This window comes from Culex pipiens, chromosome 1 (genome assembly GCF_016801865.2).
Source record: "Culex pipiens pallens isolate TS chromosome 1, TS_CPP_V2, whole genome shotgun sequence".
Taxonomy (NCBI): Eukaryota; Metazoa; Arthropoda; class Insecta; order Diptera; family Culicidae; genus Culex; species Culex pipiens.
The window spans coordinates 137,403,943-137,421,618 of record NC_068937.1 but is presented as its reverse complement, the minus strand read 5'-3'; the positions used below and the strand labels follow the sequence as shown (position 1 = coordinate 137,421,618).

The window sequence follows — 17,676 nt, the reverse complement described above, 5'->3', positions numbered from 1 at the left end:
CAACACGCTTAAAATTGATTTTTTCATCAAAAACGTTACTTAATCCACATTTAGGTGGTTGGTGCCTTCCTCGCATATTTTTATCAAATATCTGAGATCCAGCCTCAAAAAAAGTTCATTAAAAACACTTAAGTACTTATAACTTTTGATAGGGTTGTCAGATCTTTAATATTTTGGGCTTGTTGTAAAGGTCTATTGATTACCTATCCAGAGATAAGTCGCATGATAGATCCGGACAACTTTTTCATTTGAGATCCGGCCTCAATAAAGTGTATAAATAACACTTAAGTGCTCATAACTTTTGAGTGGGTTGTCAGATCTTCAATCTTTTGAACGCGTTGGTCTTTCAAATACCTTTCTAACAATATATAGCATGACGGGTTTTCTTACAAAAACCACCCTTTTTATTATATTTCAAACTCTAGCCAAATCGTTTTTTTAGCATAACATTTGAAGTACTTTTCTAAACTTCATAATATTAACTAGGGTCTTGTGGGACCCCAAGACGAATTTAATGAGACCAAAACGGTCCAAATCGGTCCAGCCAGTCCGGAGATAATCGGGTGCATATTTTTCGGTGCACGGACTCACATCCAGACACACGCACAGACATTTGTTCAGAATTTGATTCTGAGTCGATAGGTATACGTGAAGGTGGATCTACGAGGTCAAATAAAGAATTTCATTTTTCGAGTGATTTTATAGCCTTTCCTCATTGAGGTGAGGAAGGCAAAACCCTTCAGAGGGTCCACTATAGGAAAGGGTTCCACTAATGTATAACGTACCCTAGAGCATCTTCTGATAAGTTTTTCAGATCTTCAATATTTTCGAATAGCTTTAGAGTTTATTTTTTTAAATTGATTTTTATGTACCGTCATAAGGGGTGACATTGGGTCTGGAGGGTGAGATTGGGTCATACAAATTTCAGCATTTTTGTATGACCCATTCTCACCCTCCAGACCCAATGTCACCCCTGATGACGGTACCGATATTTAGTAACAGGGTTGCTAGATATGTTTTTTTTACAATTCTACTGTAGAAGTAATTTTTGTTCAAATTAAAAAAAATCATACATTTTTGCAGGGGTTGGCAAAAAAACTAAATTTCAGTATTCAATAAAAATAAAAAAACGATTTTTTGCATCCTTACTTTTGTAAAAAAAAATAATGTTGAGGGAGAGGAGCACAAAAAACTTGATTCAAATTTACATTGGCCAAGTCATTTTATTAAACATCGTCATTCAGCGGCAAACGTGAGAAAAAACTCTGACACCAAGTATCATATCAACTAGTCGATTTCCCAACAAACCAATACCAATTTACACCGCACAAGTTCGACGTGCCACCACACACCGAGATTTTCCTTGGTGACCAAGTTCCAGGGTCACTTCCAGCCTGCGGTTAACAACCGCCACACGCGAATATCATCCCGCCTTGGGCAGCTTCTTCTCCAAATTCCCTCCCAAACCTTCCCTCCCCCAATCGATGGTGGTGGCGGCTGATGATCTACATCTCCAGCTCCACCCAGCTACAATTGATTCAATTAGACCGTCAGTTGACTTCTGACATCGCTCCGGGACTTGGCCAACCGCCGCCATAAATGCTTGGTCGTTGGAACCGCACTCGATCAGTCCGGGCCGTGATTTACTCCGGGGAGCATCGCAGAGCTTTTTGCATGAATAGTTTGGTTCGTTTGGCTATATTCTCGATAGACGAGCAACTGTCCCCAAAGGAAAAGTGAATTAATTAAAATTGGCTATCGATGGGATACACGTGCGAGTGTGCTCGAGTGCGCTTTTGACCAACAATTGTCCCGAGTGATTCCACCCTCGCGTTTTTCCTTTGCGAGAAAAAAAAAAACAAAAACAAGTGCCAGTGACAGTGTTCTAGCTACTAGTTAAGGGAAAGGAGCGAAAAAAAAAAATAGAGCAGCTCAGTCCATTGTCCATCATTTGCATTGGCTGTAAGCTGACGTTGTGCTGAGTGTAGTGTTTCAAAAATAGTAGCCCAGCACCACGTTGCTACCTTTTTGCTACAATTCTTCCTTTTGCAATTGCAAAACGTACCATCGTCGAGTGCGATCATCATGTGACTTCATCCAGCCTCAACTAAGGGAACACAGGCAGGCCTACAATCTTTTGTGTCGACAGTTTTTTTTTTTCTAACGGCTCTGTGAGCCACTGCAAAAAAAAATAAGCCAGGAATAAATGCATTTCAAAAAGTTGAAGAAAAGTGTCAGTGCCAGCAGCAGCAGCAGCAGTGTTCAGAAGGAAAAAGTTGTTCACAAAAATCGATACACCAGCTTCAGCAGAAGCAACAGCAAAACCAGCACTACTGATGAAAGTTTCTCCAAATCTGCCTCCTCGAAAAAGGTGATTTCTTAGGTACCGACGGTGGGGGTGACTTTGGTTGGGGTGAATCAAACAGTTCAGAATATCAGATTCTTCACAGAGGTATATTTTTTTCCTCAGAATTGATTCATTTTAAAAAATATAAAGATGTATAAAATTTGGCTGCTGAACAATTTTTACATATTCGGAATACATGATTCATTATTTTGAAGAACATTGATAGTAAAATCACATTAACTGATACTGCAAGGAACTATATTTTTTACTAATTTAACGAGCTCCAGAAAAAAAGATTTAGGTTTGGAGTTTGGTTTTTTTGTGGTAAATATTTTTAATTGTTTAACTAATTTCATTAAGTCACTTCAAATATTTTTTTTACAAATGTTTCCCTTGAACTTTCTGTGAGTATGGGTAAATTACTATAGATATAGCTTGATTTTAGTTATCGGAAAACTTAAATATCGAATGAAATCCAATCGTTGTTCGTTATGGAAAAAATGGAAAAAAGTTATTTTCGTTTTGAAAACATGAAAAAAAATATTCAAGTAATTTTCATTTAAGTTATTGCAAATATGTTTAAAGAATTTGTCTCTTTAAACATTTCGCATAAAATAAGTGGTGAAACATAGAAACTTACCAATCTGAATTTTTAATTGAAAATAATGAAACCCGTTTAATACTGACAACTATTTAAATCAAAATTGGTGGAAAAATCCAATATAAAAATTTACAAAATAAAAACGGAACTTTGTGAAATCATTTTTAACCAACTGAACAAAAATAATTAATTTTCTTATTTTACGAAAATTGTCAATAGTTTGATTCGCTATAATCATTTAGATATTTTCGATGGTTGATATTGACTTTTTTTTATAAAGAGTTATTTGTTTTAAATCATTTTTTAGATAAGAAAAGTCTATTATAAGAGTGTCTGGAAAAGTCGGGAAAAAGTCGGGAATTTGAAAATGGGATTTGAGTGGTCACCCTGCAATTTGTTACACATAAATATATTTTGATAACATTTGAATTGGGTCCTAAAATTGAGTTTAGTACAGACAAAAGGGAAACATTTTTTTTTAAGCAAGCATGAATTCAATCATCGAGTTTGGGTCCAATCGAGGATGACTAATTCGATAAAAATTAGCCAAAGTTGTCTTCTCGTATTTTTTGCAAAAAATTCTAAATAAATAATTGTTAACAACTGAAATGCATGGTTTCAAAATTAGAAAACATAAAATAATCAAAATAATAAGAGGGCCTCGTGGCGCGGTGGTTAGCGGCTGCCGATCCCTAAGTTGCTATGGGGCGCGGGTTCGATTCACGCCTTATCCTCCTGGCCTTCTATCGGATGGGGAAGTAAAACGTCGGTCCATTTGCTTAAAAGTGGTTTTGGGTGATTCCCACACACAACCTTCGGACGTCTAGAAATGAGCAGAAACTTGCAACAGAGACCACTATAGGGCCGGGGGTCGTTAAAGTGGATTGCTTTGCTTTTTTAAAATTATCAAATTTCAAGATGTTTTTTAAACAAATTGTTAACATTATGCTTATCTGGTCAAAATGTGCATAATATGAATGAATTCATGATATTTTTTCCAAAGGGTTACGTCTATTTCCGATAAATGATATGAAAAAAAAATGCCCTGACCGATTTGATTACAAATTCAAAGATTAAAAAATGTATTTCAACTAATTTATAAAAGATTGTACAAGTTTTTTCAATGGAAAATAAAATTTTCAGCAGTATTTGGTTTGGCGTCTGATTTTTTTTTTTGAATTTTGACGGATGGCGCCAATTTATAGTTCATTCGGTTTTACCTTAACATTTTTAACATGCAATTGATAGGACAATTTTTATGCATTGTAAATTGGACCAAGACTTGCTGATATTTCAAAAGTGATTTTTTATTATGTGACATTTAAAACACTTTTTTTCTAAATAGATTCTTCAAATGACTGTCTTTCAGTTGCCAACATTTTTCCACGAAAAGAAGCATTACAATGTATCACGATTTTACCCCTTTTCAAATATTAGTCGTTTGTTTAAAACACATTAAAAAAAATCTTCAAAAAATGTTAAGTAAGTTTAAAAAAATGAAACATGAAAAAAGGAGTTTCAAGATATTTATCGATGTACCTTAATTTTTACTTTCATTTGGATTTTGCCTGCACTTTTGACGTCATGAATTCCAAAAACAAGGCAACCAATCGTTGTTTATTTACATTTCCTGTTGCATTTTCCATCAAAATAGCCTTTTTCACTTTAAAATTGTGATTGACAGCCAAAATACAAGCGTGAATCATCGGCTGGCTAAGATATTTTTTTAGGAAATTTTGAATTTCCCAAGCCAGTTTGACAATAGTTTAGTGCGAAGCCCAAGTTAGTGGGAATTGTGAAATACTAGGAAAACTAGTTTTTGTTTTGTGGCTATAAATCTTTACAAGGCCATAATCCCAGCAACCACGGTCGGATAAACATAGTTAAAATAATAAAAAATTTGAAAGCTTTTTGAAAATATGGTTTTTAGAGCCAGATGGACATTTTTTTAATTAGAAAATACATTTTGTAGATAAATAACTTTAAAATGGCCGTAAAACATATATACTTAAAAAATCACAAAAGTAGGTTTTAGTTAAAATCTATAAATATTTTTTTTGAAAAAAAAAATCACAACTTTTCCGAAGACAACAAGTCGATCTGAAAATCGTTTCTCAATGTGGTTTTCCATTTAGAGAAACTTTGCTTGCAAACTAGACAAGAGTCATAGCTTTTATGTTTTTAACAAAACGTCTCTTCGTAAACTATTTAAGAATCTCGATAAATTAGAATATGGAACTAGTTTGCTTACAATGTTTCCGGCAATAAAATATCACCGTCAAGATACTTATTTACGAATATTTTCATACCATATTGTGTAGACAGCTCCTAAATTTTCTAATTTGTCGATGAAATAAATGTCATAGAAATATGTAAAAAAATATATATGAATTTAAACTAAATTTGGTAAAACTGCTCAATTATAGAAAGTTGATATTAAACATGCTTATTTCAATATTCGCTTGGCTAAAGTCACCCCACCAAGCGGTCCCCACACAATCTATCCATCCATCCCCCGAGCAGCAATCTAGTCGTAATCATCAGCTGAGCGAAAAACAAATGGTTAGCATAAATGCCATACAGCATAAAAGCAGCAGCAGCATCAACTCGAAACAAAAGCAGCATGTCACCGAAAAGAAAAAGAAAACGACAACAACAACAGTGGAATTGAAGACGAGCAAACAACAGCAACAAAACCATTGCACAAAGACCGTGATTCATGAACAGGCTCAAGCTGCCGGAGACAACAAGAACAAAAATGGCAGCAGCAAACCCCGGCGAAGCCGCCTCCACCGGGCCTGGCGCTGGGGCTGGAAACGGGCACGGCGGGCATTCCGGGCTGCCTGTTGCTGCTGTCAAGCGTCCTCGACCTCCTCCTCCTGTTGCCGTCGCCGGAAGAACTGTTTCCCCTACGTCAGAAGAAGCAACGCCGACTGTGATGAGGAGGACGACATTGACGGTGCCTTTGAGCGGTACAAACGTCAAATGGCGCAACTGTCCGGCGATGGAATCGGTTCCACTTCCGGTGGGGATGCCGAGTACGACGAGTTGTCACCGTCCCAGCGGAACACAATCAAAAAGTTGCACGGCAAGAGCAAATTTTGGAACTGGAACGACAGCGTCCGCTCGACGTCGGATCGCTTTCTGGAGTGCCTCGAGCTGGACGACATTAGCTGCGGGGAGGCCAGCCTGCGGAAGAAGTTTACCGCGACGGTCGTGGCGCGGCGGAAACAGATTACGGCGTTCTATGGTGGGGGTCGCGAGGACGACCGGACGATACTGGACGAGATCGAGATAGGTTCGGTTGGTGGTGCGAGAGGGGGGAGGTGGGAGAGGCACCTGTGGCATCCTTCTTCTGAACCTACTGCATGGCACGCTATGATGGCCGCCTGGGGGAGATTGCAAGCAAAAAGCACCACTATTTGCACACAAATACACACACGGCATGGGCGTTGCATGGCTGGAGTGGAGAAATTGGCTTCATTTTGAAGCACTTTTCATCTCCATCGAAAATTTAAATTTTTAAGCAATTTACTCCACTAGATTAATTTTTCGAACAAGTTTCTTGGTTTCAAAAACATCTGCAATGTGCAGTCAGAGAGAAGGGAAATGAGAGGGTACACTGGCGATTTATTTTTGACCCCGTAACGCGGTACACAGGTACACAGCCCTTCAGCATAATCTCAGCAATCAGGCGTGACAAATTTTTGTTCAATGGAAACTTTAGGCGTTACATTTTTTTTGGTGACATTTTCTGCTGTCAAATTTTCAACTCTTTGCACAATAAACTGTCAAATCGCATTTTTTGTCAATCAGGGGAAATTATACAACCCAAACTTTTTCAGCTCTATTTCTAGTTTAACCTTGCCGGTGTTTGCGGCGCTTCAATATAATTGGATATTCCTAATGCTGAAATTATCTTTTGGAAGTTGTCGGCACCGAGATACCCCTTCGTAGCCCAGTCCACACAAGGGAAAAGGCCGGTAGACTGTATGAGAATTGGAAGCAAAACTCTTCCGGATGGTTAGATCGACAGATAATCAATTCTTAGGGCCATGCGTAGATTCAGTGCAAAATGGAGTTCTTAAGAGTTTCAAGCTGATTTCGGCTCCAATGGTGCCTTTTAACCAACATTTTCGTCATTGTTTTCCTTTTTCTATTTTTTTTTTTTTTTGAATAATTTACATTTTATATAAAAGAATTGTTCTTCGAGTAAGCAGCAGCGGTAGTCGTTCATTACCAGGGATTTCAATGTCGATTTCCGCCGTCCCGAAACATTTTTTTGGACTTGCCGACCTTCAACCATTTCATTGAACCTGCGGTGAGACCAGCGGAAATTACGGACTGGATTGGCAGGCCGAGTTGAAAGTTTGATTGTTGGCTTGTGCCACTGGCTTGCAGTTGATTTCGCAGGACATTAGAGGACATTTATCTACACTTTCAGAATAATAAAATAATTACATTAAAACTAAAACATTCCACGTTTTTATTCAACCTGAATTTGGCATAAAACATCTGTTTTAAGTTTTGTACATTTTTGTTTATTCATTTTTTCAAGAAACTTTCTATTCTTTGCGAACCAAAGAATCTCGACGTCGTTTATGCCAATGGACTTGTGCCGGAACCACCCGTGGTCCCAGTTGTGCGAGCCATGTTGGCGATCAGCCCTCCCCGGAGTCTCCAGATAGGTTTGACTCAGTCCACCGGTTAATCTTGATCCATCAAACTGCTAAACAGATCTGCAGAATATTGATGGCGCAAATAAAGTCCGAAGCCGTTGGCTGCCGGACGCCGTTGCTTTTGTCCATATAGATCCTGGGGACGCAATGTTGCCTAAAATATAATAATTCATTTAGTAAAAGACCGCAATGCGCCCAAGTTTAAAACTCAACCTCGGAAGGGAACATAATCACCATTTTGTTGTTTGCCCACCTCCAACGGAATTTTCGAGTTCGAGCTCAAAACCGTTTCTGAAAAAATAGTAAAAAATTACTTCTTCCGGCAATATAAAATTAAGCTTCTTCTTACCGATCGTCACTTTTTATTTCCGGGTCAATCTGGTTCAACTGGTAACTTTAGTTTCTCCTGATCCGGATATTTATTTTCCACCCGTTGTTACAACGGATGGCAACCTGGCAACGACTTTTGGTTTTTGTTTTCAAGCTGTCACTCCAAAATTTTCAGAAGAAATAGGAGACTGCTGTGATGGAAAAAAATCATAACACCTGTTTAATAACGCCTCAAAACAGTAACGCCTCGTCGAAGGCGTTACGGTTGTACCTTTGATTGGTACCATGAATTTGGGGGAAATTTGTTCTAAGTCCGCGCTCTATTTTCAATACTCTTTGGTGCAGTACTGTATTTTTCAGCCTTTTTAAATTTGTGAAGTATTGAAGGATTGAATTTCTGATTGAAATACGAAAAACTTTTTTTTTCGCTACTGATGTTGAAACAATATGAAGATTGTTGCTTGGGTTACTGTCAAACTAAAAACACTATTTTTTAAGTTTATATCCCTTACACTTGAAAATGCAAAAAAAAGAGAGTTTGGAGAGCATGGAGTCGCGCGATTACTCGCCGTTTACAAAGAACTTGGCGTCTCCATTTGAACAATTAAAAAACCAGCCTACTGCTCAGCAAGACCTGGCCGGGTTTCTCTGAATATTCAAGTGGTCATAATTGGGAACAAATTGTTCACACTTTTTCTTCGTCTTGCAAGAGCCCTTCAAAACCCTCAAACAGCAAGTAGAAAATGGGAGAGAGTCTTGTTGACGCCCATGTGGCCACGGCAAACTAAAGCTAATGAAGGCCCGGTATGCATGGTGTGAAACGGTTTTTAAAATCAGCTTAAACATAAAGATTCTCGTCGTCGTCGTCGTCCTCTTGGAACCTGCTACCGTGAGTTAGTAGAGTTAGTAGAGGGGGTTGGGGGTGGCAAAAAACGCCGGGCAACATGTTAAGAAGCAATTTGTTGCTCGCCCCGTAAAAACTATACAACACCAACTGGTTATATATTGTTATGAGGTTATAAGCTGCTGGCGGATTAGTCGTCCTCTCCGTGCCGGGCCGTGGTCCCAAAAGGACGTCGTCGTCCCGGCCATCCTGGCATAAAAGAGCAGCTCTGGGGTGTGCGTTAAATTAAACAGTAGTGGAACAAAAGGACGGAACGGAACCGTTTTGTTCCGTGGACGACGAGATGAGCAAAAAGGATAATTTGAGCGGAAATTTATGACCCAACTGTCGTCGTCGCCATCGTCCTTGAAGCGCCGGCCAGAGATTATGCGAACGCGGAGTTAATTTTCTGTGCAAACTCGTGCTCAGCCTGGCTGATAAGAGCACGGTTCTGTCTACACCAAAAGTTCGTTCTCGATTGTTATCGGTCCTGATTGAATGTATTAGAGAGACCCATACTTTGAAAAGAAGGCGGCCAAAGTTGGGCCATGAACGGGCACTCCTTGGGTTCCGCTCCCTGGGGGGTAAGAAATAACCGGGGTTTGACCAGATTTCTCCATTATAATGAAAACATATGGCATTTTTATTAACCCCTTTTGCGGTCGGTGACGTCGGGGTCGGGGGAATAAATCCGATTCCGAAGTTTTGCGGAAAATGGGATGGCGCGATTCTTTATCGGAGCTGATTTATTTTTGATTTATGAGGATGCTGTCTAGCAGATATTTTTTTTAAGAATTAAATTTTTTTTACGGTATTTTTTTAAGTTACAGGTAATTTCTATTATGGTTTGAGGAAGGTCTGGAGATGTTAGAGACAATGAGGCAAATCTCTAAATCAATTTCTGAATGTTTTTTAAAGAATTTATTATCGATTAATGAATTAAAATTTCAAAAGTTTTTTAAGTCTCACCCAAACAGCCCCCCCATTTTTTAGTGCCAATCTGAGTAACTCAGTAACTAATGGTCCTATATTCAATGTCTAAAAATGAAATTTTTGTAAAAATTTCTGATCTCATCGAAAAAAATATTGTGTTATTGATTTTTTACAACCCATTTTTTATAAATGGGCCAAATATTCAATATAACACCCCTATGCAAAGTCAGTTTTGTTTCCGAAATTAAAAACAAAATTCGAAGAGACTAGAAAATTCCAGAAATGTTAAATTAAAAATTTCCTGATTCTTTTTCTTTTACCTGCTGTATCTCAGCAACCAAAGTCAATTTTCAATGAATCTTAGAAAAAAATGTAGGTTATTTTAATCTGGGTGCTGAATAGAGAGAATGCGTAACGTGATTTTCGAATGATCCCACTTTGTTTACATCTACAAAGTAGGAGGATGTTCAAGCACAAGCATGACTTTTGTCTTACTGGTAAATGAGCTGTTTTAAAATCAGTAGTATGTGTTTTATTTTGTCTAGTTTTTTTTTTTTTTTTTGCTGGAAAATTGTCGCGTTTCGACCGGTTAGAAGAGATTTTTCTTTCACTTACGGGTAACAAAGAACTGTGGCGAGAGTGTTATTCTGCGATGTCGCAGATAAATTCCCTGGCTGATTTTGGAATCCTACAGCTCTTCCTGATCCAGCGAAAAAACATTACTAATTCTAGCGAAGCTGATCCAACAAACAGAAAGAATTTTCATTAAACCAGGTTTTCAAACGGAATCAAACAATAAAGACAGCTTCTGGATGGATACAACCGCATCGACTCCATAACCTTCGGGAAGTCGCGTGTTTTCGCCTTTCTCACAAGTGCCCTTACAAACTGTGTACAATGTACACGTACGCGACCTCCGGTGGGATAAACAACATCAATTCTTAATTATAAAAATGACGATCTCGCCTTCAACATTCTTAAGATTTCTTGACTTCAACTCTAGGTCCTCTAAAGCCACATATTTATCATTCTTGCAAAAAAAAAAAACAATTTTTAATGATCGATAACAATACTCTCTACTTTTGGCGAACAGTAAATTGGTTCCACTTTGACAGTTCAAAATTGAGGCCGTTTTGCGAACCACTATTCAGCACACAGATTTTAATTTTCTTTACTTTTCGAAAAAAATAATCTGATGGACACTGGGCACTTTTCTTGAAAATCGAAAAAAAACTAATTATTTTTTATTTTTAGTTAGAATCAAATTTCAAGTGGCTGTGTCTCTAAAACGGCACACTTTATTAAAATTTCTTTTCATTTTTTTTTTATTTATATTTCTATTATTTCTAGAAAAGCATAAAAATAGACATAAACTTTGAAAAATATTTGCAACGGCATAACTAACAACATTTTTGGCCATACTTCCCTATCTCTCAAAAGTTGTGAGTTTTGGTCCATTTGAACATATTTTTTGCCTTCCTCACTTTACTGAGGAAAGGCTATAAAATCCATCGAAAAACGAACTTTTTAGTTAGACCTCCTAGACCTACCTTCTTTTGTACATATCGACTCAGAATCACCAGCTGAGCAAATGTCTGTGTGTTTGGCTGTATGTAGACATGTGTACCAAATCAATGTCACTGGAATAACTTGTCACAGGCTCAACCGATTTTGGCCGGAATGGTTTTAATCGATCCGTCTTAACGTCCCCTAAGTTGCTATTTAAATTCATGCAGTATTCTCATGTATTTAAAAAGTCATGTTAAAAAAACTGTTTCATATTAAATTAAAATTATGGTAAAAAGGGTGGTTTTCTCATGAAACCCTCACATGTTATATATTTTTAGAAAGCATATGAGAAGACCTTTCTTGTGGATTAAGAATTTTCAAGATCTGACTTACCTATCTAAAATTACAAGCAGTTTAAAAAATGGTCTGAATCTACATAACCTCAAATGGTCCCGTCTTGTCGCTACGAAAAAAGCCTTGTAGAGGGATGCCATTTTCCTGAAAGGAGGTGTCTGTATAATCTTGACAAAAAGTCTGTAGGGGACTGTAATCACTCTATATATGAGAGGAAGGCACCAACCACCTCAAGGTGGATTAAGTTACGTTTTTTTTTTCAAATAATTAAAATACGGACTTTGTGAATTGATAAAAATAAGCCAATAAGAAATTTTCTTGTGCCTATTTTTTCCTGTAAAGCCTTTTTTCGTTTTCCGATTTTGGGTCGACTCCAAAAATATTCTAAGGTGATTTGAAAATTTTAAACCAAGATGGCGGTCAAAATGGCGTCGATGAAATATTGAAATAGTAGTTTATGCAACAAGTTGCAAAAAGAGGATTTTTTCAGCACGAGTCGTACATTTATCCAACGAGGTTCACCGAGTTGGATAAATACGACGAGTGCTGAAAAAATCAAGTTTTGCAACGAGTTCCATACAACATTTTTTGCAATTTCGAAAAACACCCATTGAGTGAAATTTTAAGTCTAATTGTCATGTATTTTGTCAATAAATCGTTTAAATCAAAAAAATGTTGAAAAGTGTTACTTTTCGAAACAAGTGCTGAAAAGTTCAACTTTTCAGCACCCATTTCAGTGCTGAAAAGTAGAACTTTTCAGCATTTATTTTGAAAAGAGTTGCTATTCGATTCTGTTATTTTTGGTACAGAAAAGTAGGCTATTTCGTCGTTCAAGAATGACAGGAAAAGTAAGTAGTTTCACGACGGAATTGCAAAAAATGCATTTTTCAATACTTCATCATCGCCATTTTGGCCGCCATCTTGGATTTAAAAATTCTAAATCACTTTAGAGTAGTTTAAGGGTCATAGCTCAACAATCAAAAACAAGACAACAAACAAAAAAAATTCGTGATTCGATTATCCGAAGTTTCGATTATCCGAAGTGAAATTTAGCAAGCAAGGTAAAATAATGTTTCGTTTAGTAGTTTAATTTCGGGGATTTGCATAATTGAAATAAACATTCTAACTCCAAGGAAAACTTACTTTAAACATATATGGAGAATTTCCCTTATCCCCTTAACAAAGTGGAGCATCAACGCTACCCGTCTCCCAAATCCACATTTTTTGCCCTCTGGTGTTCGTTGGAGAAGGTAGCGGCCGCCAATGGTGATGGCGATAAGATGCTGGTTCTGGTGGAATTGATTCTATTCCTACTTATAAATTTCCAGGCAAATTCCTTGGGTTCAGATAGTCATCACATAAACATGACGAAATCCAAGAGAAGCGAATTGAAAGTTTTTAGGCTTGTCCAAGCGTTTGTTTGTTTAAAAAAATAAAATACTTTAAAAAATATCAGATCGAGATTGAAATAATCGTAATAACCTAAAACTTTGCACATTTTTTTTTAAATTGAATATTCTAATCATCTCCATTCAAACTCCACTTCTCGACGACCTTTCTGGCAATGCAAATGGAAATGCCTCACCTCTCTACGCAGAAGGAGATCGAAATGGCACGCGAGCAATTATTGTGCTCACCGCCAGTCGCAGTCGTCGTCGTCATATCTACACTTAACTCTCGATCTTTCCACCAAAACGGAAGCTATCGCACCAATTATAAGCTAGAGCGCACACAACTCAACTCTCAACTCAGAACGCACCCCTCCTGAAGGTTGCCATTTTTAACGACTGAGTCTAATTTGAGTCTCTTTTGTTTCTTCCATTCGCAGAGGAAGCCTCGGGCACGCTCGAATCCGGCAGTTCTCCGGTGATCGACGCCAGTGACCGGAATGGAGCCACCGGAGGCAGCAACCAGGAATTGTCCACGGCGGCAGCGGCCGCTGTGAAAGGCGGATCTTCTGGCACCGGAACCGGTCCCCATCGAAGCGTGGCCACGAGTCCGATCGGATCGGTCGGCTCGGAACACTGGCCGTCCCAGTCGGACGAGGACATTGACCGGCTGGTGGCGCTACACCAGAACCGCGCATCGCTCAGCTCCCTCGGACTGCGATCCGACTCGATGGCCTCGGTTTACTCGGGGGCGGGCGAGGGCCGGTACGGTACTGTTACGGTTCGCGGACAGATCGAATTCGGTATGCAGTACAACTACAAGCAGAGCGCGCTGGAGATCCACGTGAAGCAGTGCCGGGACCTGGCCGCGGTCGACGCCAAGCGGAACCGGAGCGATCCGTACGTTAAGGTGGGTCTAATCTACAGGTTCTTAGAGATTGTTTCTTCTAATAAGGATATTTCAACAGGTTTACCTGCTGCCGGACAAGTCCAAGGGCGGCAAGCGCAAGACCAAAGTGAAGAAGCACACGCTCAATCCGGTGTTCGACGAGGTGCTGCGGTTCCACATCTCGCTGGCCGGGCTGCAGTCGCGCACGGTTTGGATGACGGTGTGGCACTCGGACATGTTCGGCCGGAACGACTTCCTCGGCGAGGTGATGATGGGTCTGCAGGACAAGATGTTTGACAATCCGGCCCCGCAGTGGTACCAGCTGCAGGAGAGGGTGAGTTGAAATCTACGCTCGATGCTCTACAATTATTGAAGTTGATTCTCCCCTTAGAGTGAACCCTTCGAGGATCTGTCCGCGTACAAGGGCGACATCATCGTCGGACTCAAGTACATCCCGCCAGAGTCGGACGGCGGAACGCCGCAGCACCACGCGTCCTCCTCGTCCCACCACAACGGCTCCGGAAGCAGCGGAAGCGGCGGTGGTGGCCCAACGGGCACGCTCAACCTGCGCAAGTTCAGCACACGATCGATCACGTCCACCTCGTCCAACTCGTCCGGCCAAAGCCGGGGCGCGCTGCACGTGCTCGTCAAGGAGGCCAAGAACCTGCAAGCGGTCAAGGCCAACGGAACCTGTGATGCATTTTGTAAGAGGTAAGTCGCGTACCAAGCTCCACTCTATACAGATTCAGAAACAACCATTCTCCCACGCAGCTACCTTCTGCCGGACAAGAACCGCAGCTCGAAGCAGAAAACGCCGGTCGTGAAGCGGTCCAACTCGCCCGTCTGGAACTACACCTTCATCTACGAGGACATCTCGCTGGCGGAGCTGTCCGAGCGGGGTCTCGAGCTGACCATCTGGGACCACGATCGGCTCGCGAGCAACGAGTTCCTCGGCGGCGTTCGCTTCTCGCTGGGGACGGGTAAGTTTGCATGTGGCACGACCCTTGAATGGAATCGGGTACATTTACCGTTTTGCAGTTTGGATATTTAGCATAATTTGTTTATTGATTTCTAGTGGTTTTAATGTAAATAATTTTATTTTTTAAAGGTTAATGATGATGAATATGTATCAAAAATGATTTCGAAAGCGAATTTAAAATCGCCCTCAATCTTAAAATGTTTGAAAAGATTCCTTGAAATTTAAACAATTTTGAATCGACATATTCACCATAAACTTCTCATTTGGACGATTTCAACAGATTTTTGTGTTTGTAGAATTTATTTGGCCAAAAATTTCAATGGAATCCAGTTCGATTTGAGCAGGTTGAGATTCTTGGAAAAATTTAGAAATAATTAATATATTCAAAAGTTGGAAATGTAAAAATAAAAATAAAACACAAATTCAAATATTCAAATATTGAAGAATTAAAAATTTTGAGAACTGTGAAAAAAACAAAATTTAATAATATAAAAATCAAAAACTAAAATTAAAAAAAAAACTTTTTTCTAAAATTTTATAAATTTTGAGCGAATTTAAAATCGCCCTCAATCTTAAAATGTTTGAAAAGATTCCTTGAAATTTAAACAATTTTGAATCGACATATTCACCATAAACTTCTCATTTAGACGATTTCAACAGATTTTTGTGTTTGTATTATTTATTGGCCAAAAATGTCAATGGAATCCAGTTCGATTTGAGCAGGTTGAGATTCTTGGTAAAATTTAAAATAATTAATATATTCAAAAGTTGGAAATGTAAAAATAAAAAAAAAACACAAATTCAAATATTCAAATATTGAAGAATTAAAAATTTTGAGAACTGTGAAAAAACAAAATTTAATAATATAAAAATCAAAAACTAAAATTTAAAAAAAAACTTTTTTCCAAAATTTTATAAATTTTGAAATTAAAAAAAGGCTTAAATTCTAAATTTTTAAAATCCATTAATTCATAACTCCTTAATAAATTAAATTCTTAAATTTTTATATTTTGAAATTATAAAAAAAGTTATTGTTATTGCCGCCAGATAATCAGACATTTTTGGAGTCGTATTTTAGGTTAGAAACAAATTCCTTGATTTATTGATTTTTTTTAAATCATAATTTCTTTAAAAATATCAGTTGTAGCATAATTATATATTAGATTTTTTGATGTTCTGAAGTCTCCGAGTTATTTTTTTTTTATTTTTTGAATTTTTCAATTTTTAAATCTGTCAATTTTTCATTATATTTCAACTTAAGAATTTTTTTTAATTTGTTTTTTAATTTAATTTTCAAATTTTGAAGTTTTAAATTTGTTTAATGTTTTTCGTATTTTCTAAGCTTTGAATTTTTTTTATTTTGATTTTTTTAATTTTTATGTATTTGTTATTTCAAGCTTAAACATTTAGGTTAATTTTTATTTCTCAATTTTAACTAAATTTCTACATATTTCATAATTTTAAAGATTTTCGAATTTTTCTGCCGGACAATTCAATGACATTTGTTAGGCTTTTCCCTCTTTGAAAATCTGCTTAGATTCTGCGTTTTGATATTCGGTATTATAAGGCAATTCAGAATTTCACAAAAGTGTTATTTTTGACATTAAAAATCTTACTGATAGTTCCCGAGGCATCGCGAGTTGAAAATTGAGAGCAAATTAGATTATACTGAGAATAACTCTATTTTCACAAAATGACAACAAATTAAAATTGTTGGAAATTTTCCAAGCTCTTCAAAAAAAAAGTCAATTGTTTGCTTATTTTTTATGATAATTTTAAATTGCATAAACATGAAAAAAACCTTAAAATCTTGAAATGTGCAAAATATTTATTTTGGTAGTTTAACTTTAAATTTTAAATAATATAAATATATGAATAACTATATAATAAATTATAAAGTTTAAAATAAGAAATGAGGATTTTTTTCCTTGGGCCTTGCCAGGGGAGTATTATATAGATCGTTATAGTACTCATTTTGTCAAGGGGCATGGATAGTTCCGTCATGGTAATGAAATTGAGGGTTTAATTGTATTGTTCCAAATACTGTTAAAACTTCCATTTTATTAACACAATGGATATCGTTCCATGCTGATGAGAACCCGCTTTGCCGTAGCACCAAGGCTTATCGATGTCTTTTGGCTTAACCATCTAGAAGTCGCGTATTTTGGGTACTCTTAAAATGTCCTTACAATGTGTGTACAATGAATACTAACGCAACTGCTGGTGAGTTAAGCTGGCGTCGAGACCAAGAGGTTCTCCGATAGTGGAAATATCACAAATGTACAACAAACCGCTACATATTTGACATTTTCCCTATCGAAGGTGGGAGTTAGGTTAGGACTTAGTTTTCAAAAAAATAGTTTCTCATTCGAATTCCAAATTAAAATTAAAATAGGGTCTTTGAAGATTTTACATTTAGTAATTTTAGGAATTAGATTAAAGATAACAATTATCAGAATTACATTAGGCAGTCAGCGGGGCAAGTAATACAGCCAGAATGGTTAATTTTCATTCATGTTGAGTACTGTTCTGATTTGTCAAAGTTGCCATAGCATCTCGATCAATCAATAATGAAATGATATCGGACAAAATTCGTTAATCTGTTGAACTAACGGTTCTCGGATTATGGTTGTATCGACCATTGTTGCGAATCGAGGATCTACTGGAGTTTTGACGATCAAATGGAGCCTAACATTTCAAAAGGGCGCATGGGTTTTGTGAGCAGGATAGTGTGTCCCTTTCACTTAAATGATAGTTTTCATATAGTGTGAGAGGGTTACACTC

At 37.7% G+C, this 17,676-nt stretch overlaps 1 protein-coding gene across 6 annotated transcripts in view; it reads left to right on the top strand.

Annotated features, from left to right (window-relative positions):
• LOC120422123 (uncharacterized) overlaps positions 1-17,676 on the top strand; it is a 151,437-nt gene that overhangs the window by 130,044 nt on the left and 3,717 nt on the right. For all 6 annotated transcript variants that reach the window (XM_052706289.1, XM_052706287.1, XM_052706286.1 and 3 more), the window contains 4 exons: positions 13,465-13,934; positions 13,993-14,247; positions 14,305-14,624; positions 14,685-14,893. In XM_052706289.1, the coding sequence (XP_052562249.1) occupies positions 13,465-13,934; positions 13,993-14,247; positions 14,305-14,624; positions 14,685-14,893 (1,254 nt within the window). The remainder of the gene's footprint in view (positions 1-13,464; positions 13,935-13,992; positions 14,248-14,304; positions 14,625-14,684; positions 14,894-17,676) is intronic.